Source organism: Hemicordylus capensis, chromosome 16, assembly GCF_027244095.1.
Source record: "Hemicordylus capensis ecotype Gifberg chromosome 16, rHemCap1.1.pri, whole genome shotgun sequence".
Classification (NCBI taxonomy): Eukaryota; Metazoa; Chordata; class Lepidosauria; order Squamata; family Cordylidae; genus Hemicordylus; species Hemicordylus capensis.
The window spans coordinates 4,162,210-4,184,149 of NC_069672.1; the positions used below are offsets into that span (position 1 = coordinate 4,162,210).

Genomic DNA, 21,940 nt, shown 5'->3' on the forward strand with positions numbered 1-21,940 from the left:
AGAGGCGACCCAGTGCCGCAGCAGCCAAGGCCTAGAAAATTGGGTAAGACCCCTTAAAGACCCTTCTCAAGGGAAGGGAAAGGGCCAGTTCATTGCCTCAGCAGCAGCTGCCATTATAATGGCAGTCAGCTCCAGGCAGCTGCTGGAGCAACACCCTTTTCATGTTGCTAGACCCAGCTCTGATGTGTTTCTGATTGGAGCTATCCAAGGTCCTGACCGGGTTTCCTTTTGGAGCTGTCCAAGGTCTGCATCACTCCCTGTCTCTGCCTCAGCCTAGAAGAGAATATTCAGTTGCACCATCTATAGCCATAAAAAGGACATTCACATTTTGTCAAATACTGGACTGTAACTGGGTGGCTTTTTCTATAGGGGAATACCACAGAGATATGCTCACTTCCCATCATATGACAGTGATCTGCCCACACTACCCTCCCTATCACAGAAGGTTAGTTCTGTGGTCTACAGCCCTCTGAAAAAAAGAGGAGAGATAGACAGATTAATAGCAGAGATTAAAAATTAAAGACATCCAAGGTGATTCATCAGTAGTTGTTTACGCCTTTCCAAAGGTCATCCTTTGCCAAGTGAGGGGGGTTTCCCTTTTTGCCATTTTCATTGGGACCATCACTAGCAGAAAATGATTACCTCTTCACCCCAAACCATTTTTGAGGTACACCCTCTCTTTAGTCCTTTGTACTTCAAGCTTTTATCTATGTACACACACACACACACACACACACACACACTTTTAGTTTAAAACCCTCTTGTTTAGATTCGTCAGGCCTGTAATAGCATGCATGTTTACTGAGCAGTAAGTGAAATTATATTCAGTGGCACTTACTCCCAAGTAAGTGTACATAGGATTGCATCCTCAGAGACTGCTAGGAAAATAGAGATATGGGAAGCTGCCTTATACTGAATCGGACCATTGGCCCATCTAGTTCAGTATTGCCTGCTCTGACTGGCAGCAACTCTTCAAGGTTTCCGGTAGGAGTCTCTCTCACAGCCTTGCCTGCTGTGTTCTGCGTGCAGGGCAGATGCTCTTCCACAAGGAAGAGGAGAGCTGGTCTTGTGGTAGCAAGCATGACTTGTCCCCTTAGCTAAGCAGGGTCTGCTCTGGTTGCATATGAATGGGAGGCTAGAAGTGTGAGCACTGGAAGAGATTCCCCTCAGGGGATGGAGCCACTCTGGGAAGAGCAGAAGAAGTCTCCAAGTTCCCTCCCTGGCAGCATCTCCAAGAGAGGGCTGAGAGAGATTCCTGCCTGCAACCTTGGAGAAGCCGCTGCCAGTCTGTGTAGACAATACTGAGCTAGATGGACCGATGGTCTGACTCAGTATATGGCAGCTTCCTATCTTCTTCTCTCTCTCCCCTGAAAGCCAAATGTCTGTGTTAAGCCAGTGTGAAAAGAACAGGTGGGCTGCCGGGTGAGAGACCCCGGGAACCCTTTGAAAGAAAGGGGCAGCCAAGGCAATTGAGGCTGATGGGAAATGTAGTCCGACAGCCAGAGAGCATCAGTTTGGCCAAAGCCTGCCCTATAGGCACAGAATGGAGTCAGCATAATAGGAACATAGGAAGCTGCCATATACTGAGTCAGACCATTGGCCCACCTAGCTCAGGATTGTCTACACTGACTGGCAGTGGCTCTCCAAGGTTTCAGGCAGGAGTCTCCCCCAGCCCTACCTGGAGGTGCTGCCAGGGACCGAAGCTTGGACCTTCTGCTTGCAAAGCAGATGCTCTACCACTGAGCTACGGGCCCATCCTCTAAGGGGCATACCTTACAGCAGGCAGTGCTCATGCACAATTCCCATCCAACTGCAAACCAAGGCAGACCCTGCTTAGCAAAGGGGACACGTCACGCCTGCCACGGCAAGCCCGGCTCTCCAAAGCAGGGTGCCTCGTTGAATGCATCTGAAGAGCAACGGCTTGTGGCAACACGAGCTCCCTCCTCCGGCATGACTTTGATCAGGACATAAGAGCCCTTGAGAGCCGAGCGCAAGGAAAGATGGCCCTGAAGTGCTCTTTAATTAAGCGACATGGCACAACATCCATTGTTCGCAGGAGGCACCAGCAATTCTGGAGCGCAATTCAGGAGGCACTTCACTGAATGAAGCACAAGCAGAGGCCGCCTCCATGTCTCGAGGGTTTCTGAATGGTGCACGGCCCCTTTGAAAGCAAATCAACCACAAGGGTGTACAACCTAGCTGGGGCAGAAGAAGCCGACAGAGGGGTATTTGTGATGCACAAAACATTTCAGATTTTCTGATCAGGTTTCCCTTCCCCAATGCTAACATCACACGTTCAAGATATTTTTTCTCTATATCATCATCATCATCATCATCATCATCATCATCATCATCATCATCATCAAAACATAGGAACATAGCAAGCTGCCATAAACTGAGTCAGACCATTGCTCCATCTTCCTCAATATTGCCTACACAGGCTGGCAGTGGCTTCTCCAAGGTTCTAGGCAGGAGCCTCTCCTAGCCCTATCAGGAGATGCCAGGGAGGGAATGTGGAACCTTCTGTCTGCAAGCATGCAGGTGCTCTTCCCAGAGCAGTCCCATTCCCTATATTTTCCAGTGCTTACACATGTCTCCCATGCAAATGCAAACCAGGACAGATCCTGCTTAGCAAAGGGGGCAATTCATGCTTGCCACCACAAGACCGCGATGGTGGAAGACCACACACTGAGCTGGAATGTGAACTAGATAGAAGGCCTCCAATTTCCAGGGGCGTCCCTTGCATGAGGCAAGGTGAGCAAGTTGCCTCAGGTGGCAGTTTATTGGGCACCAGCAGGGTGGCAAAAGCTCTTCCAACTGATCTGACCCTGCAAAGCAAGGAACCCAGGAAAGAGAAGGAGGGTGATGGCAACCTTCCCCCTTCTCTGTCTCCCGTGCCCCTTTCAAAGTGTGCAAGGCTCAGTTTAAAAGGAGGCTCGCCCCCATCAGAGGTGTGGGGGCAGAATTCCGTCAAAGGCAGAATTCCGTCAAAGTCTCTCCCACCCCTAAAGTGCTAAAATTCTAAAACTGCAGATTTCAAATTTATTATAGTCACTGACCGGGGCGGGGCGGGGGGATACACTAAAAACCAAACAGCAAGGTACAGACAATCTAAAAACATGAATTTAAAATGGTTTGCATATAATGGTTTGTAGTCAAGGGATGAACCAAAGTAGGACTCAAGATGTCATGGAACCGGTAGGGGCTGCATGGATCGGGAGCTACCCGGTCCCTGCAAGTCCCAAGTTGCTCCGTGCAAGTGTGCAGGGCATCCTGGGAAAAACCCCGAGACCAAGAGGCTCGTTTTAACCTCCTGGCGGGGGTCTCCTCACAAGTTGCCGCAGCACGGAGACCCGCCATGGTGACTCACGATCGCCAAAATGGGGTTAGCAGAGCGCTCTCTCTGCTAACCTCATTTAAGGGGAGGGTTACTTTGGCGGGCTAGCCGGCAGAGAACCACCAGGCTTGCCCGTGAGCCCGGTGGTTCTCACGGTGGGGGAAATCCGGGCTGGGCTCCGGTTTCCCCCCATCGGGAGAATAGCATCACTGTCTATCAAATGGATGGTTGTGAAATCATCTCTCACTGTGCTTCACTTGCGATCAGGCAAAACCTAGCTGCAGTAATTGAAATTTCATCATCTGGCCAACTAAAAGACATTGAATGTAAAAAGAACAGGAACCTAGGAAGCTGCCATATACTGAATCAGACCCTTGGTCCATCTAGAGCATTACTGTCTACACAGAACGGCAGCGGCTTCTCCAAGGTTACAGGCAGGAATCTCTCTCAGCTTTATCTTGGATATGCCAGGGAGGGAACGTGGGACCACTGGCATGCAAGCCTGCAGGTGTTCTTCCCTGAGCACCCCCAACTCCTAAGAGGTATATCTTACAGGGCTGCTAACACAGGTAGTCCCCCTTTCAAAAGCAAACCTGGGTGGACCCTGCTTAGCAAAGGGGCCAAGTCATGCTTGCTACCACAAGACCAGCTCTCCTCCCATAATCATCATTTTGGTCACTGAGCAGAGAAATCACACAGCAAGAAACGTGAGCAGATAATAACATCATAATTCATACATACATACACATCCGCTAAACAATAGAGGCAAACTAATATCATTATGCTAATTCAAACTAATGAAAAATAAAAACAAAACAATATGTGAAGCAATCAAACCTTGATGGATTCCGCTTGCTATCCAACAAAGCTACTTTACTTTGAAAGAAAGCTCATCTCTCTGGTCAGACAAAAGATAATGAACGTAAAAGAAATCCCAGTGACCTGGATAAATAGTTTTTAAAGGGCAGTATAGAATGACCCCGATTATTCCTATAACAATTACAATATAGCAAAATATGAGACATCATTTTTAGAGTTTGGAGAGCTGGTCTGGTGGTAGCAAACATGACTCGTCCCCTTTGCTAAGCAGGGTGTGCCCTAGTTTGCATTTGAATGGGAGACTACATGTGAGCACTCGAAGATATGCCTCTGAGGGGATGGGGCCACTCCGGGAAGAGCAGAAGGTTCCAAGTTCCCTCCCTGGCAGCATCTCCAAGAGAGGGCTTGGAGAGATTCCTGCCTGCAACCTTGGAGAAGCCGCTGCCAGTCTGTGAAGGCAATACTGAGGTAGATGGTCCAATGGTCTGACTCAGTATATGGCAGCTTCCTATGTTCCTCTTCTCAACTGGCCATGGAATGCAGTGAATTTCCAAATGGCCCTTGGCCATTCAGAAATCCCATGCATTCCTATGGCCCTTTGGAAGGAACCAGGGTTTTTCAGTGGGCATTCCCTGATATCCATTTTGGTATAAGGAAGCTTCCCATGTTTCTATTTCTATATACATAATGTAAACACCAAGGGCTTTCATGAGGCAGCTGCCAGATTCTTTGTTTAGCAGCAGGGTGGCTAAGACCAATAAGCTGAAATTGCAAGGAAGCATGATTCAGACAAGACCGTAAGAGGAATTTTCTGGCTGTAAGAGCTGTGTGACAGTGGAACAGCCCGCCTCATGCAGTGGTGGGCTTTCTGCTGGAGATTTCCTAGCATTGTGCACGGGGGTGGACTAGAAGACCTCCAAGTTCCCTTCTGACATTCTATGATTTGCAAAAGACACAAAGGAACACACACTCTGTACAACCTGTAAGAAGTGAACAATGGAGGTTCCTAATGGATTAGATCCACTTCAGAGGTTGCGGGAGAAATTCAGCAGGAGGAGAACTTCTAAAGCGCCCCTAGCTGTAATTCACCAATCTCCAATGTGCAGAATCCATGTATGTAATCTTTAAAAGCATCTCTTAATGTTTCCAGAATCCACAGTTTCCACTGAGTCTGGGAAGTCAAGTTGAGCCTGCAGGATCTCTGAGGTTTCTGTGTTGTTCCGACTGCTAGTATTTCTCCCTTTCTTCTCTCTGAATAAACCCTGCACTCCCTGGCAGAGAGGAGGGCTTTTTTTTTTAAAAAAATTAGACTTTATATGTCAAAGTCACCATCCTTCCTGAGTGAATTGATCGGAAAGATCTCATTTGTCAGCGTGGGTGGGGGACTGAACAAAGGGAAAGTAATAAAGCATGAAAGGGGGTTTATTTGAAACAGAGCTGGGTTTTCAATAAGAAGAACGTGTTTCTACTGTTGAGTCTTCAGGTTCTTAATAAGAACTAAAGTGAAATTATATCTGGAAATAGACCATTCTAAAGATTCCTTCCTCCCTTCCTCCCGCTCCCTTCCCTCCCTTTCTTCCCTTCCCTTCCTCTCTCCTCCCTTCCTTTCCAAAGATCCCCTAAGATGCTGAACAACAACTAATATTTATATACCGCTTTTCAACAACAACAAAAAAGTTTCCACAGCGGTTTATTTTCCAAAGGTCATTTGGGCTAGGATGGCGTCCTGGGCTGCAATTCAATGGTTGTTTTTGCTGTCAGTGATTAATGTGTCAGTGCCTCAAAAATCAGGTAAGGCCCCTTCAAGCTTCAGAAGCCTCTCCAGAGAGTTCAACTGGACAGCAACACAGGATAAGGTAAGAATGTTGCTCCAGCAAAAGTCTGGGGTTTACTGCCAGTTTACAACCTAGCCAATAACTTACATAAGCCTGCAGAGTAAATTGCAGACTTTTGCTGGAGCAACATTCTTACCTTATCCTGTGTTGCTCTTCAACAACTCACATAAGCCTGCAGTAAACTCCAGACTTTTGCTGGAGCAACATTCTTACCTTATCCTGTGTTGCTCTTCAGTTCAGCTTCTCCTACTCAGAGCTGTCTGAGGTCCTCCTGACCTCCTTGTCTGACTCTTGCTGTCCCTCAGACCTAACCAAGAACTGAATCCCTTCCAGGACTCTTGCCTCTATCCAGCCCCTGCCTCAGTGGATCCTCCAGCCTGATCAATGACCCTGCCAGAACCAGGATACTGCTCACATGCAGAATGTTCCTCCATAACGTTTAAAGATTTCCCCATATGACACACTAGGGTTGGACTTATTTCAGTCCATTGGTCTTCACTTCTGTCTCACAGGCAAGTTGGATCCAAGGGAGGGTTACTCAGATATGAAAGACCAAATATGAAGGTAGCAGTGTCTCTGCTGGTCCATAGTAATATGAATTTGAATATGATAAATATCTATATACTGCTTTTCAACAAGTTCCCAAAGTGGTTTACACAGATATACAGACATAAATAAAATGGCTCCCTGTCCCCAAAGTGTTCACAATCTAAAAAAGAAAACTAAGATAGACACCAGCAACAGCCACTGGAGGGATGTTGTGCTGGGGACGGAGAGGGCCAGTTGCTCTCCCCCTGCTAAATAAAGAGAATCACCCTTTTTAAAAAGGTGCCTCTTTGCTCAGTTAGCAAGGGACAATCCCTACTTCTTTGCTGATTTTAAGCCCAGCTTGGAGTTGCTAAAAGCCAGCGTGGTGTAGTGGTTAAAGTGTTGGGCTAGGACTGGGGAGACCCGAGTTCAAATCTCCATTCAGCCATGAGACTTGCTGGGTGACTCTGGGCCAGTCACTTCTCTCTCTCAGCCTAACTCTCGTTTGCCAAATTCGAACATGCAGCTTCGTAAACCAGTGGTGAAGGGACCTCTGGTTTCCTATTTCACCTGAATTTGGCCATTAAATGTACAGGACCTCCAGCACACATGCACAGAAAGAGAGCAGAAATCCTTCTGTCTTATGTAACCTGCAGCCTTCAAGTCAGACAACTGCAAAAACATATCAACAACCATTTCCTTTGGGACAGTATTCAAATTCTCTCGGATATTTTCATCCTCTCTTGTCTTATTTCAATATCTGAGAACAGGTTGCCAAGACTGTAATGACTCTCTTGTCCATCGTAAATCTTCCCATATGATTATGTAACATGCTTCTTTATGCATAAATATTCTGCCCCAAATTTCCCTTAACTGTTACTCCAATGAGGGCCCAGACTGCTCTTTCCAGCATCTCACCTCACCAATATGAATCCCTGCCATAATACGTTGTCATCCCATTAGAGGCTGAACCACTATCTCTGCTATATCACAGATTTGGAAGGGAAACAGACTTCAGAAAACTCCATAAAAAGGGGAACAGATTCAGGACCTTGGATAGCTCCAAGCAGAAAGAAAGGAGAGCTGGCTATAGCACTCTAAGAGGGATGTTGCTCCAGCACTTCCTTAGAACTTGTTGCCAGTTTTTATATTTGCTGCCCAGTTAGAGTGGATTTCCTACACCCCTACCCTGGGGAAAAGGGTTATTTAAAAGGGTGTAGGAACACAGGAAGCAGCCTTATACCAAGTCAGACCCTTTGTCCATCTAGCTTAGTATTGTCTATGCAGACTAGCAGTTGCTTCTCCAAGGTTTGAGGCAGGAGTTTTTCCCAGACCTACCTAAGGATGCTAGAAATTGAAAGCAGATGCTCTGCAATTGAGTTACAGCTCCAGGGCCTTTCCTGACTTTCTAAGTACTGGCTCCAGAGGTGCTGGGATATCTCAACTTAGACTAGAGGTCCTTGATGTTGGGAATTCTCTCTGGTAAGAGATACCCTTCTAATATAGCAGAGTGCACAGAGGCACAACACAGGCATGTGTGTATGCTGAGAGTAAAATAACTTGGAGCCAATTCATAGTTTCAAATCAATATAAGGAGTATTTATTAGTGAACTCCATTCTAGATAGTAAAGTGGAGAGATAGGATCTCTAATCTAGCTAGCTAGCTGGATGCACATGGATGCATCTGTGCACACATGATGCAGGGAGAGAGGAGCTTGCATGTTGCAAGGGAGAAGGAAGGGAAGGGAAGGAGAAGAAGAAGAGGAAGAGGAAGTGGCAGGCAGGCAAGAAGGAAGTCAGTCCCTGAGAGTAGCAATCTACATATCAAAGGGATAGTGTCAGAGCAGTAGAGAAGGGATGACCAATGTCTTGACCTCTCTAGCGCTCTGACTCACTAGTCTGTCCCCCTCTGTCATTGAGACATGAGATAGCACGAAGTCCTGCACTTCCAACACTTGAGGGGTTCCTCTGAGCCAGAAGATGAAAGCAGGGTTGTGTCCTCAGATCATGGTGGGGCTGGTTCCCATGTTGTGTGTGTGTGTGTGTGTGTGTGTGTGTGTAGGGGGGCGGGGTCCTGGCAATGTATGGACATCTAAGGTCTTGGTCACAGATGTCTCATACCTTGAGTTGTCTGCCTCATTCCCCAATTGGGGAGGTCCCCAATCTGGGGTCATGACATCGCCCTCCTTTCCTTTGCTTCCCACCTCAGAGGTACCAGCTATCATGATGGTCCCTCACTGTCCATTTATATCCAATTGTCCACGATAACCACAGACATTAGAAATGCAGTGCATTTCTCCCGCTCAAAGCAAGAGTCACGATGGACACTCAAAAATGTCATACCTTGACACGGCTGATGTTCACGCCACTCATACTTCCACTGCGGTCGACGAGAAATATGAATTCTCCTTGGGTTTTCCTAAGGTTGGGCTGGACGGTCTTTAAGTCAGGACAGAAGTTCAGCATGACAACCGGGTGGTGAGGAATGTCCTTGTGAAGGCGTTTCCTGATAATTTCTGTCTGCAACGAACAATGAGGAACTTAGCAGGTCCATTGCTTCACTTCATGGAAAACACATTGAATGAAACTCATAAGCCCCTGGTGGCGCAGTGGTAAAACTGCCGCCCTGTAACCAGAAGGTTACAAGTTCGATCCTGACCAGGGGCTCAAGGTTGACTCAGCCTTCCATCCTTCCGAGGTCGGTAAAATGAGTACCCAGAATGTTGGGGGCAGTATGCTAAATCATTGTAAACCGCTTAGAGAGCTCCGGCTATAGAGCGGTATATAAATGTAAGTAAGTGCTATAACAGGTCTGGTTGTGCTTGTGGCAATGTGGCTGCAATTCTCTTCTTAGTGGACAACGAGTTGAGCATGAGCTAGGAGTGTGATGCAGCTGCTAAAATGTCTAATACAATCCTAAAACTGCATCAATAGGATCATAGTGTCCAGATCAAATTGTCCCACTCTATTCTGCACTGGTTCAACCTCACTTGGAACACTGCATCCAGTTCTGGGTCCCGTGTTTAAAGAATAACATTGAAAACCTGGAATGGGTTCAGAGGCGGGCAGCAAAGATGGTGAGGGGTCTGGAAACTAAATCTTATGGGGATCCTATGCTGTAGCAGTTTCCTGCACTAAGCAAGGGGGTGGACTAGAAGGCCTCTGAGGTGCCTTCCAACTTTAAGATTCTATGACTGAGGAGAAGGGGTTGGAATGAGGAGGAGTCCAGTATACATGTGGGAACAGTAACGTTCTTTTTAAAAGCACCTAACCCTGTTCCCAAAGGTAAAACTGGGGCAGTGTTTTACCAGGGACTATAAAACACAGGCCACCACTGGGAAATCAGAAATTGATGCTGAAATTGAGGGTGCAGGATTGATTGATTGATTGATCAATTTGATTTGATTTGATTTGTATACTGCCCTTCCAAAATGGCTCAGGGCGTCTACCGCACAATCAAAACCATTAAAACAAGTTCGCCATTAAAACCAAACCACTAAAACACAATAAAACCAGTTAAACAGCTAAAAACACAAAATCAGGACTACTGCAATTTGTTCTCCCTCATCCAGCGCATTACTGAAGGAGACTGGACCTCCTTCGTGCAACTACTGCTCTCAGAATAAAACATGTTAAACAGAAACTGTCTAACTGTCCAGAAAAGCCCCATTTGACCAGGGGGAAGAACATGACATCTCTTCACTGGTATGGGTTTTCATTTCCCTCTTTGCCCATCATGCAATTACAGAATTGATGGATAATTGCTCCTTGATGGCCACTGATTCTCATGTAATAATCCTGCTTGATAATAATCCCCATGTAATAATCCTTGTAATAATCCCTGTGTAATAATCCTGCTTGCTAATGAGCCTTTGCAGACCCCATCGGACATTTCCTATTCACATTCCTAGACTTAATAGACTCAAGGAAAAGAGCAACAGAATGGTCAACGCTCTCATGGACACTGTGACTGTCAGTGACAATGGATCCATAGTAGTGCTTCAAAACCTTTCCCTTTATTTGGGCCAAAACATCATCATTGAAAGCTTTTGTGATAGGGATGTGCATGAAATTCACATGAATCAATTCAAATTCAAACTGAATTGAACTGAATTTGAATCCATTCTATTAATAATAATAATAATAATAATAATAATAATTCAATTTCTATACCGCCCTTCCAAAAATGGCTCAGGGTTAGGGTTACACAGAGAAATAATAAATATTTGGAACCATTGGGAACCATTGAATAGAGTGGAGATTTGTTCGAATCGATTCAAATTCACCCAATCAAATTCAAATCGAATTAGGGCAAATTTGTCCGAATTTGATTTGAAGTTGGGTGAATTCAAATCTATTTGAATGAATCTCCACTCTATTCAATGGTTCCAAATTGAATCGATTCAAATTCGATTTAAATTCAAAGCGATTTGTGCAACTTTTGTGTACTTTCCTATTTTGTGAGCTTACTGTGTAGGCAAGCCATTTTAAACATTTTTAAACACAGCCTATGGCTGACAGGAGTGAAGTTTCTATATCAAGGATATTTAACACGCAGCTATCCTTACCCATAAAAGCCTTGGGCGTGCGTCCGTGCCGCCCGTGTCTTTTTCGCCCGATCTGGGCATGCGCGGAGCGCATGCCCAGATCGGGCGAAAAAGATACGGCCGCCCAGAGACGGGCGGCCATGTTGGACCAGGCGGTGGCCGCGGCGGAGCGACTGGCTCCGATGGCGGCCGCCGCCGTTACGGCGAGAGGGCCGGGAGGAGCAGAAGCGGCGGGCCAAGGAGAAGCGGCCGCCGCCAACGGCAGGAGGAGAGTGTGGCCGAGGCGGCGGCGGAGCCGCGGCCTCGGCCAAAGGTAGTTGTGGCCGCGGTGGGGCGACTGGCCCCGTTGGCGGCGGCTGCGACGCCACCGAGAGTGCGGGTGAGGCGGTGGCGGGGCGACTAGCCCCGATGGCGGCCGCGGCCTCAGCAAGAGGTGGCAGTAGCTCCCCTTAAGGCTAGCGCCCGTTATTACAACGGGCTAAAAATTACTAGTTTCTAATAATTTATTACGCTCACTCACAAACATATTGCACTCATCACAGTATGTTACCTGCAGACGACCTACCCGTGGGGGGAAGATAACACTTACCTAATGAGAAGGCTGATGTTGATTATTATTACATTAACTTTTTTTCTCCGTCCCCCATGAACCCCCATGTTTCAAGCTTGAATTTAAGGGCATTTTGTTTTGAGCACAGAGCACTCAGAACGGCCCATTTCGAGCTTGAAACCTTTCAAGCTCAAAATGTTATGCACAGCCCTGGTTAGAAAGAGGCATTCTTACACCTGCTGCTCTTTGAGATGCAATTAGCCATAAAGTCCACACGGTCAGAATTGACGTCACTCCAGACCTTTTGCAAATACAACAGGCAAACAAAGAACTGCCACTTTGTCTTCAGATACCATGGGCAGCCCAGCAGCTTTGGAAGTCTGGTTTACTCCAGGCTAAAACGGAGAGTTGATCATTTGACTGTGGAATGGGCAAGGGTCTCGGGGTCTCTACAGTTTCTCCCCAACCCCCCACTGCTCCTGGGTCTGCAGACGGATGTAAATATAGCAACACAGGAAGTGGCCAGTCAGATCCTGGGCCCAACTAGTTCAGTTTTGTCTACACTGACTGGCAGCAGCTCTCCGAGGTTTCAGGCAGGAGTCTTCACTAACCCTCCTGAACTCGGAACCTGCATCCAAAGTAAGTGATCTACCAATGAGATATGGTCCCAATGGCAAAGGCAAATATCTTACAGCAGACAATGCTCAATATAGTCACCCATCCAAAGGGATGCTATGGATGCTTCTGATTAAGCTGCCTTATACTGAGTCAGACCATTGGTCCATCTAGCTCAGTATTGTCTACACAGACTGGCAGCGGCTTCTCCAAGGTTGCAGGCAGGAGTATCTCTCAGCCCTATCTTGGAGATGCTGCCAGGGAGGGAACTTGGAACCTTCTTCTGCTCTTCCGATAGCAGCTCCATCCCCTGAGGGGAATATCTTCCAGTGCTCACACTTCTAGTCTCCCATTCACATGCAACCAGGGTGGACCCTGCTTAGCTAAGGAGACAAGTCATGCTTGTGGCCACAAGACCAGCTCTCCTCTCCTATAAGGCAGCTTCCTAAGTTGACATGCAGAAGGTCCCAGGTTCACTCCTTTCCAACATCTCCAGGTAGGACTAGGAAAGACTCCTGCCTGAAACCTTGGAGAGCTGCTGCCAGTCAGTGGAGACAAGACTAAGTCAGATGGACCAGTGGTCTGACTAGATATATGGCAGCTCCCTGTGTAGAACCTATCTCTTGGTTTTTCTTGGACGAGTCCATAGTGGTAGAGCATCTTCTTTGCACGTAGAAGTTCCCAGATTCACTCCCTGGCAGCATCTCCAGGTAGGGCTGTGAAAGACTGCTGCCTGAGTCCTCGGAGAGCTGCTGCCAGTCAGTGTAGAGAACCCTGAGCTTGATGGATCAGTGGGCTGAGTGGGAAGAAGGCAACCTCTTGTGTTCTTATTTATATGTTCCTGTTCTCGTCTAAACTGGGTTCTCCATCAAGGAATGGATGCAGGAGAATCAGCACCTCGGACAGCTCTGAGTGTGAGACGTGCACAGCAATCAATGCATGTTCCAGTTTCAGAATTAATGTGAGAAATGTTCTTAATTAAACCAGAAATCAAGAAGAATTAATCAGACGACCATTTAGTGTAATTCCATGTAACTTTACCGTTTTTAGTAATAGTCCAACTTATGGTAACCATTATAGTTTTAACCATTCTTAATTGTAATTCTAGCTTTTTACCACATATGAAATCATTTTCAGCTATATTATTACTACTATTTAAATCCCCCTTTTATCTTTTCTGTGCATTTTATTATGGAAACGTATATTTAGCGGTTTTAGTTTTTTAGTAGCTTGTCTATAATAATTAAATTGTAATTATTTTAAATTTTAGCCTTTTCACAGTAGTTATCATCATATTTGCAATCACCTCTATCAACATGTAACTTTTCTCCAGTATTACCTTCATTAATGTGTAATTTTATGCTGGTCTCTGATCTTAATAAAACTTGATTCTAATTGATTCTGACGAGCAATAAAGCAATAGGGTTAAGGAAATCCTAGGTGTAGAGTAGAAAACAGCTTGACATTGTCCTCATTTGACCTCACCTTTTTCTCAGCACTGGGGTCTTTCTTTGTCCCCTTAATGAAGTCATTTCGCCCCTTCAGGTGCTGCTCATACTCTGCAGAGGACATGCCACCTTCTTCCATCAGGACATGAGGCATGTGAGGTTCTGGAGATGAAACAAGATGAAAACCAGGAGAGGTGGGGAGGGGGGAGACCCAATGCAAAGTTTAACTTTTAAGAAATCCTTGGAATGAAAAGATCAGAGTGTGAGTGAGTTTTCAGGTGAGCAGCTAAGCAGTTTTAGAAATAGTTCAGCTCGCAAAAAAATATTGCGGTGGATTTGTCTTCTTCGAGCCAAGAGGCACCTTGGTGTCTCTAAGTGGTTAGAGTGTTGGACTTGGACTGGGGAGACCTGAGTTCAAATCCCCATTCAGCCATGAAACTCACTGGGTGACTCTGGGCTAGTCACGTATCTCTCAGCCTAACCTACCTCACAGGGTTGTTGTGAGGGTAAACATAACTATGTACACCGCTCTGGGCTCCTTGGAGGAAGAGCGGGATATAAATGTAGAATAATAATAATATTTAGCAGGGGGAGAGCAACTGGCCCTATCCGTCCTCAGCACAGCATCCCTCCAGTGGCTGTTACTGGTGTCTATCTTACATTTCTTTTTTTAGATTGTGAGCCCTTTCGGGACAGGTACCAATTTTATTTATTTGTTTTGTTTGTTTATATCTGTGTAAACCATTTTGGAAATGTTTGTTGAAAAGCAGCATATAAATATTCATCGTATGCATATTTGTATCATTTCCCAGGCAAAAATAGGGACCTGCTTGCAACAGAGTCTTAGCTTCTTTTCCCCATCCCCTATTCCTGCATGCTTCATTGATTGATGCTGCCTCTTAATTGGTTTGACTTACACCAATTAAGTCAAGTCCTTTCCCTGACTTTAAAGGTGAGAGGATGATAGATTTTTTCTTCCGTCGATGACCCACACTTCACCATATACCTTCACACCTGTAGGGTGTGAAATGACACCTTAGCGTTCATACGCATCCATTGACATGGATGTGCACTAGAGACCCAAGGTACCCGCCCCCCATCCAGAAGGCGCTGAAACCTGAAGAATGACCATGCTAGCCACTCATGGTAGCAAACATTTAACTCGGCTTGTTCACACGACCCTAAACAGGGTTGGAGGAGTGTCCCGCCAGGGTAGGTGATCCAGGAGTGCTTTCACAATCGGTGGTCATGAGAACCCAAACATCAAAGTAGGAGGAGGGGAAAGAGCTTGTGTTGGAGGTGAGACCTGGACAGGATGTATTTTTGTCCACCCTCAATTACATGCTGGGGACAGAATGTGGGTTGGTCATGCTGGTCCTACCCAGCTCCCGGATGATCACTCTCCCCAATTCCCGCCTTGAAGTCTGGGTTCACAGTAGGGGTGAACTGGCTCAAAGGCTCAAGCTGAGCCGGGACCAGTTAGGTTTGAGGTTGAGCCGAGCTGAAATGGCCGAGCCGGTTCGGGCCCAGTTCGAAGGTGGTGGTGGGCAATAAAATTGAGTTTTAAAAGGAATGACTTACCATCAGTGTTCCCTCTAACAGGGATTCCCAGATATTATTGACTACATCTTGTTTGAAAAAAATTTGAATTTGAAAAAAAAAAGACTACATCTCCCATAATTCCCAGCCAAAGGCCATTGGAGCTGGGAATGCTGGGAGTTATAGAGAACAACATCTGGGAATTCCTGTTAGCGGGAACACTGCTTACCATAGCCTTGGGGGTGCTGTGGTGGCTGCAGGGGGTCTCTGGTGGCTCCGCCTCCCCCTGTCAGCCTCCCTCCCAAGTCTCCCTGGGCCGGTACGGCTGTTTCGGGGCCATTTTGGCCCTGGTGGCCATTTTATGGGCTGCCACAGATGCACACTGGCCATTTGCGTGACTTCGGCGTGTTCAGCTTGACCTTGATCTGAATTGGGCCCAGCTCAAAGGGATGCCAAAACCAAACATGCCCGGTCCGGTTCAAATCGGGTTCCGATTCGAACCGAACTGGGCAAAGCAGTTTTTTCGCATTCCTAGTTCACACTGCCTATCAGGAATGCATCTGGCTCTCCTACCCTGGCAGGGCACTTCTTTGACCCGGTTCAGAATCATGTGAACAAGTCTGTTGTGTCCCACAAAAGCAGAAATGGGGACAACAGAGATACAGTGATTTACCACAGGAAAGGACTGCCCCAAAGTTGCAACATATGGAATAGGTAACCCTCCTGTAGTTCCCAGACCATGCAGGAGGAATCTTGACCAAGGATAATCCCCTCCCTTTATCCACCATGAGTTCACCTACCGCTTGGGTGGATCAGGATCTCCACAGGCCGGTCAAAGGTGTGCTTGTTGGCCAAAGTGATCACAATGCTCTTGGCGGATCTGGCTGATGGTTCCGCATCTGCTCGGATCTCGTGTGTCGGACTCTCCACCCCTGTTTGGAGACGCCAGTGGGAAAAGAAGGTAGTGATCTCAACAGAGTTTTACCCAGGAGGGTGGGAGGTCATTTATACACAGGGATGGCTCCAGGGGGTAGAAAGGGGTAGTGGGTGTAGCCCCCCAAATATTTCCTACTCCCCTTTCACTCCTACATCCACAATTCTAAATCTTGACAGCAAAGTGTCCAAAATACAATCATATTGCCTGGCACTACTTTAAAAGGCCTCCATTATTAAAAGAAGCCTCTTTCACTCCCTCCTCTACCCCAGAACAAGCATCAGAAGCCAATGAAGCCAGGTCAGGAAGAGACTCCTCAAGCCTCTCAGGAGCCAGCCAACTCCTCCAGCCTCCCAGCAGCCAGGAGACTGCTCCAGCCTCCCAGGACCCAGGGAGACCCCTCCAGCCTCCCAGCAGCCAGGCCAACCCCTTTGCTTCCTTCCTGGCCAGCAATTGGGCTGGGTGAGAGCAGGTGAACACGGGGGAGGGGGGTGCAGGTTCATCTCCCCAGCAGATTTCAGCTAGCCTCCTACTGACCTATCACATGGTCTTGGACAAGCAGAGAAGACTAACCTGGAAGGCAGATTGGAAAGTTGGCCTAAGCCCAAGAAACAGTATTTTCTAAGAAGAATCTGGCCCATTTTCTGAATAAGTTTGGAAAGGTCAAACAAGCTTCATTAATAAGACAAATAAACCAATGGCATCCATTACCTTGCCTCTATAAGTATGAAATGTATAGCAACATCTGGTCGTGTGGTCGCAAGCGTGAATTGTCCCCTTTGCTAAGTAGAGTTCACCCTGATTTGCATTTGAATGGGAGACTACATGTGAGTGCTGTAAGATATCCCCCTGATGAGATAGGGCTGTTCTAGAAGAGCACCTGCCACCTTACGTGCAGATGGTTCAAAGTTCCCTCCCTGGCAGCATCTCCAAGATATGGCTGAGAGAGACTCCTGCCTGCAGCCTTGGAGAAGCCGCTGCCTGTCTGTGAAGACAATATTGAGCTAGATGGACCAAGGGTCTGACTTGGTAGAAGGCAGCTTCCTATGTTCCTATGCTACCCCTTTGCTTCTCTAATCCTAAGAACATAGGAAGCTGCCATGGACTGAGTCAGACCCTTGGTCGGTCTAGCTCAGTATTGTCTTCACAGACTGGCAGCGGCTTCTCCCAGGTTGCAGGCAGGAAGCTCTCTCAGCCCTATCTTGGAGATGCTGCCAGGGAGGGAACTGGGAACCTTCTGCTCTTCCCAGAGCGGCCCCATTATCCCCTGAGGGGAATCTCTTCCAGTGCTCACACATCGAGTCTCCCATTCATATACAACCAGGGTGGACCCTGCTTAGATAAGGGGACAAGTCATGTTTGCTACCACAAGACCAGCTCTCCTCTCCTAGATTTGCTCCTGTTCACACAGAGCTGATGCAATGTCCCCAGCCCCCCAGAGAAAGATGTGGGTCTCTGACTTAGCAACCTTCATACCCCCTGCTCCTTGACTCATGATGGAAATGAAACACAGGCAGCTAAGGGAGAGAATAGTATTCATTCATATCCCTAAAGGTAAAGTTTGCCGCCATGTTGTTGTCAACTCCTGGTGACCACAGAACCCTGTGGTTTTCTTTTGGTAGAATACAGGAGCAGTTTGCCATTGCCTCCTCCTGCACAGTATGAGATGATGCCTTTCAGCATCTTCCTATATCAATGCTGCCCGATAGAGGTGTTTCATGTACTCTGGGAAACATACCAGTGGGGATTTGAACCGGCAGCCTCTGGCTTGCTAGGCAAGTCATTCCCCTGCTGCGCCGTTAGGTGGCTTTTCGTATTCCTAAATATATGTAAAAGCAAACAAACAAAAACTTCAAGTTGCCAGCTTTCGATGCTGAGCAGCAGATTGCGGCAACGCTCTGCTCGGCCTCAAGACACGTTCAGAGGCGCCAACTCTGCGCCCACGAGAGTGCAGAAGTTAGAATCAAGCTGCCTAGCAGCTGAGAGTCCTCCGAGATGCCTTAACGGACTTGCAAATGAGCCAACGTCTTGAGAAAGCTTCCAGAGCAGCTGAGCTGTCTTGGATGGACTCTTGTGCGTTTCAGAGTGCAGTGAAATTGGCCAATGGGAAGATTCTCTGCCAAGTTTAAAGGCCCGTTCTTGGATATAGTGAAGAGACAGTCGTGACCAAAAATGACGACGTTACCCACACCGGTCATGAACACAGTCGGTTCGTTTCTGAATTCCTGACTTGTTTGTAACCATATTTTAAAAGAGACAGCCTGCAGATCGGGGCACTGCCCCCAGCCCCAGAGAGAAAGGTGTGGGTTTCTGACTTAGTTTCTGACTAATTGTTACTGATTTAAACGGTTTCTGTTTTTTAATTGTAAACCGCCCTGAGCCATTTTGGAAGGGCGGTATGAAACCCTTCCAGGGTTTTTAATTAGTTGTAATTGTTTTAATATTGTACCTGGTTTTCAGGGTTTTAATTGTTCTGTGGTTTAATTGTTTTTTATGATGTTTTAATTAATTGAGGTTTATATTTATATTTCTGTTTTAATTGTAATGGGTTTTAACGGTTTCTGTTTTAATCGTAAACCGCCCTGAGCCATTTTGGAAGGGTGGTCTAAAAATTGAACGAACGAACGAATGAATGAATGAATAGCAGCCATTGAGTGGACGGGTTCAATGAACCCAGGCGCGAGCCACGGAAGGGCCGCACAACCCCTCTAGAGTTCATTACCAGGCAGCCTCACTGGAAGGAGAGAAAGGAAAATAAATGCACCCAGCTAGCAATCGCTGGCTGGGAGTGAGCTCGGAGGGCTCACACGGGCCCTCCGGCGATCGGGCCGTGCCCACATGCACGTGACATCATGTGCAAGGGGAGCCACTGGTGTGCAGGCTTCATGCGTGAGTGCCAGGGATGGGGCAGAACCCGGGCCTCTGTTCCCCGGCTCCACCACAGCAGAAGGGGAAGGGAGCTGGCTGCTTGAGATAAACTAGATTCAGCGGAGCCTTGGCAGAGGTCAAGGGGGATCTATTGAAAGGCAAGTAGCCAGCCCCCAGGTGCAAGGGAGAAAGGCAGGGTATCCGCACTGCAGAGCTGGACTCATGAAATCTTTCCTCGACAAAGAGTTGCCATTTAGAGATTCCCAACATGAAGGATGGCTCACCTGCAAGTAGGCAGGGCCCCCGGATCTCCAGGTAGAAGCTGAACTCGTACTCTGTGGGATTGGTGGCCTCCGTCTCCAGAAGCCGGGCCAGACAGAATTGACTCGCGTGGTCTGGAGTCGTAGCCCCACAATAATGTCTGTCTCTGCTAAAGGGAAGACAGCATGTCAAGAAAAGGCCGTTTGGATTGCCCACCTGCAATTGGCAAAATATCGGACAGACAAATCAACTTGAGGGAGGCATGCTTCCCAAAGGTCCCTGGCATTTGGAGTTCTGAATTGCCCGAAATTGTTTCCAAAATGTCCCCACTGGTTCTCATTTAGGGATGTATATATGAATCGAATTTTCAGATTTGATTTGAGTTTGAATCAATACTGGCTGACTAGATTTGAATTTGAATAGAATTGGCCCCCAACAGGCCAATTCGATTCAAATTTGATTCGAATCTATTTGAATTTGAATAGATTTGACCTAGTTGGGCACCTTTTTCCCCAATCAGGGTTCCTGAATGGTTTTTAAAAGGTGCCCAAATGTCCCTAAAGTGTTGTTGAATCGATTTGAATCAATTTGAATTCAAATCTGGTAGATTCAATTTGAATTCAAATCGAATTGTCCTTTTTAGGGGTGATTCAATTCAAATTCGAATCATTTGAAGTGGCCAGATTCTAGTCGAATCGATTCAAATTCAAATCGATTTGCACATCCCTATTCCAATTCCTCCCCCACCCCTCCTTTGAGCACCAACCAACCCAGCAGGCATGATCTCTCATTGGGTTCTTACAATCGAAGGCCAGAGAGGCTGGTGGCAGCTTCGGCGCTGTTCTGGGGGACTTTGGGGACACACACAGCTGGAAGAAGGACTCTGACGGCACCACTGGGGAGGGTCTGCAGCTCCGAGGAGGTGCTGATGCAGATGGTGATGCTTTCCTGAGGCGGCACCATGCCCACGTTGGCCACAAAGACAATCCTCTCCAGATCTTCATCCAGCACAATGCGCCCTGTTGAAAAGAAGGTCATAGGAACATAGGAAGCTGCCATCTACTGAGTCAGACCATTGGTCTATCTAGCTCAGTATTGTTTTCACAGACTGGCAGCAGCTTCTCCAAGGTTGCAGGCAGGAATCTCTCTCAGCCCTTACTTGGAGATGCTGCCAGGTTGGGAACCTGGAACCTAGATGCTCTTCCCAGAGCGGCTCCATCCCCTAAGGTGGGGAAGATCTTCCAGTGCTCACACTTCTAGTCTCCCATTCATATGCAACCTGCTTAGCTAAGAGGACAAGTCATGCTTGCTACTCCAAGACCAGCTCTCCTCTCCACAGACATACTTGTGAGATACTGAAGCAGCAAAAGTTTCCTTCTGGAAACTACCTTCTGGTCTGCCTCCCTTGCTACTACTTTGTTCTACAAAACCTGATCCTGTTGGAAGTGTTGGAGGCATCCATTTTAGACATCTGGAAGAATGCTCTGTAGGCACAGGAACATAGGAAGCTGCCATATACTGAGTCAGGCCATAGGTCCATCTATTTCAGTATTGTCTACCCAGACTGGCAGTGGCTTCTCCAAGGTTGCAGGCAGGAATCTCTCTCAGCCCTCTCTTGGAGATGCTGCCAGGGAGGGAACCTTCCCAGAGTGGCTCCATTCCCTTCCAGTGCTCACACATCAAGTCTCCCATTCATATGCATCCAGGGCGGACCCTGCTTAGCTTAGGGGACAAGTCATGCTTGCTACCACCAGGCCAGCTCTCCTCTTCTTTATTACTTCAAAACAATTAATGGCACTTTATGACTTTTCTCTTTATGACTTTATGGCTTGGAGTCCGAACAGTAGGCCATGCCTCCCAGGTTACTTGGCCCTGGCATTGTTGGCCACACCTCCAGGTTGCCCAGTCACGCCCCCTGTACATTGTAAGTTCTGCCACCTATCAAGATCTTCTGGGGAAATCCATCTGCAGTTGCCACCAGCTCATCTGGTGGCTACTCAGGGTCGGGTCTTCTTCATTGCCCCCACCCCGAGGCTTTGGAATGTGCTCCCAGCTGAAAGAAGAGGGATTCCCAGATGTTGTTAACTACAACTCCCAGCATTCCCAACTGCAACGGCTTTGGGCTGCAGATTATGGGAGTTGTAGTCAACAACATCTGGGAATCCCTCTTACAGGGAACACTGCTCCCCATCTCTGACAGCTATTAAAATGGCTGTCAAGACACAGTTAGTCATCCAAGCTAAAACGAGTCTTATAGAATTCATAATTGTTCTTAAATTGTTTTAAGGTTTTGATTTTGTTTTCATCCATGTTGTTTTATTGCACACGTGCCCAGAGATGTGAGTTTGGGGCGGTATAGACATACGCTAAATAAATAAATGAAACAAATAAGCCACATTTCCCAGGTGGCTCGGCCCCACCCCCTTCACATTGCCACACCTCCAAGCTGCTTGGCCACGCCCCCAGACAGTATAAGCCACTCCTCCTGGATTCCTTGGCCACACCCCCTACATATTTAGCAGTGTGTCCTGATTTTCATGTTGGAGACTATGATTTAACGGGTAGAGACCAGGGAAGGGACTGAAATTTGAGGCATGTCTAGGGTAGGAACTACACTAAATGTCTTAAGGAGACATCCCCCAAATGTAAAAATAGGGAC

General features: G+C 47.2%; 1 protein-coding gene across 5 annotated transcripts in view; it reads right to left on the reverse strand.

The window, feature by feature from the left end:
- VWA5B1 (von Willebrand factor A domain containing 5B1) overlaps nt 1-21,940 on the reverse strand; it is a 146,068-nt gene that overhangs the window by 85,315 nt on the left and 38,813 nt on the right. For 4 of the 5 annotated variants that reach the window (XM_053280875.1, XM_053280871.1, XM_053280872.1 and 1 more), the window contains 5 exons: nt 20,084-20,300; nt 19,305-19,450; nt 16,019-16,150; nt 13,717-13,841; nt 8,863-9,039 (listed from right to left, as the gene is read on the reverse strand). In XM_053280875.1, the coding sequence (XP_053136850.1) occupies nt 8,863-9,039; nt 13,717-13,841; nt 16,019-16,150; nt 19,305-19,450; nt 20,084-20,300 (797 nt within the window). The remainder of the gene's footprint in view (nt 1-8,862; nt 9,040-13,716; nt 13,842-16,018; nt 16,151-19,304; nt 19,451-20,083; nt 20,301-21,940) is intronic. The other variant, XM_053280874.1, reaches the window with a different exon arrangement.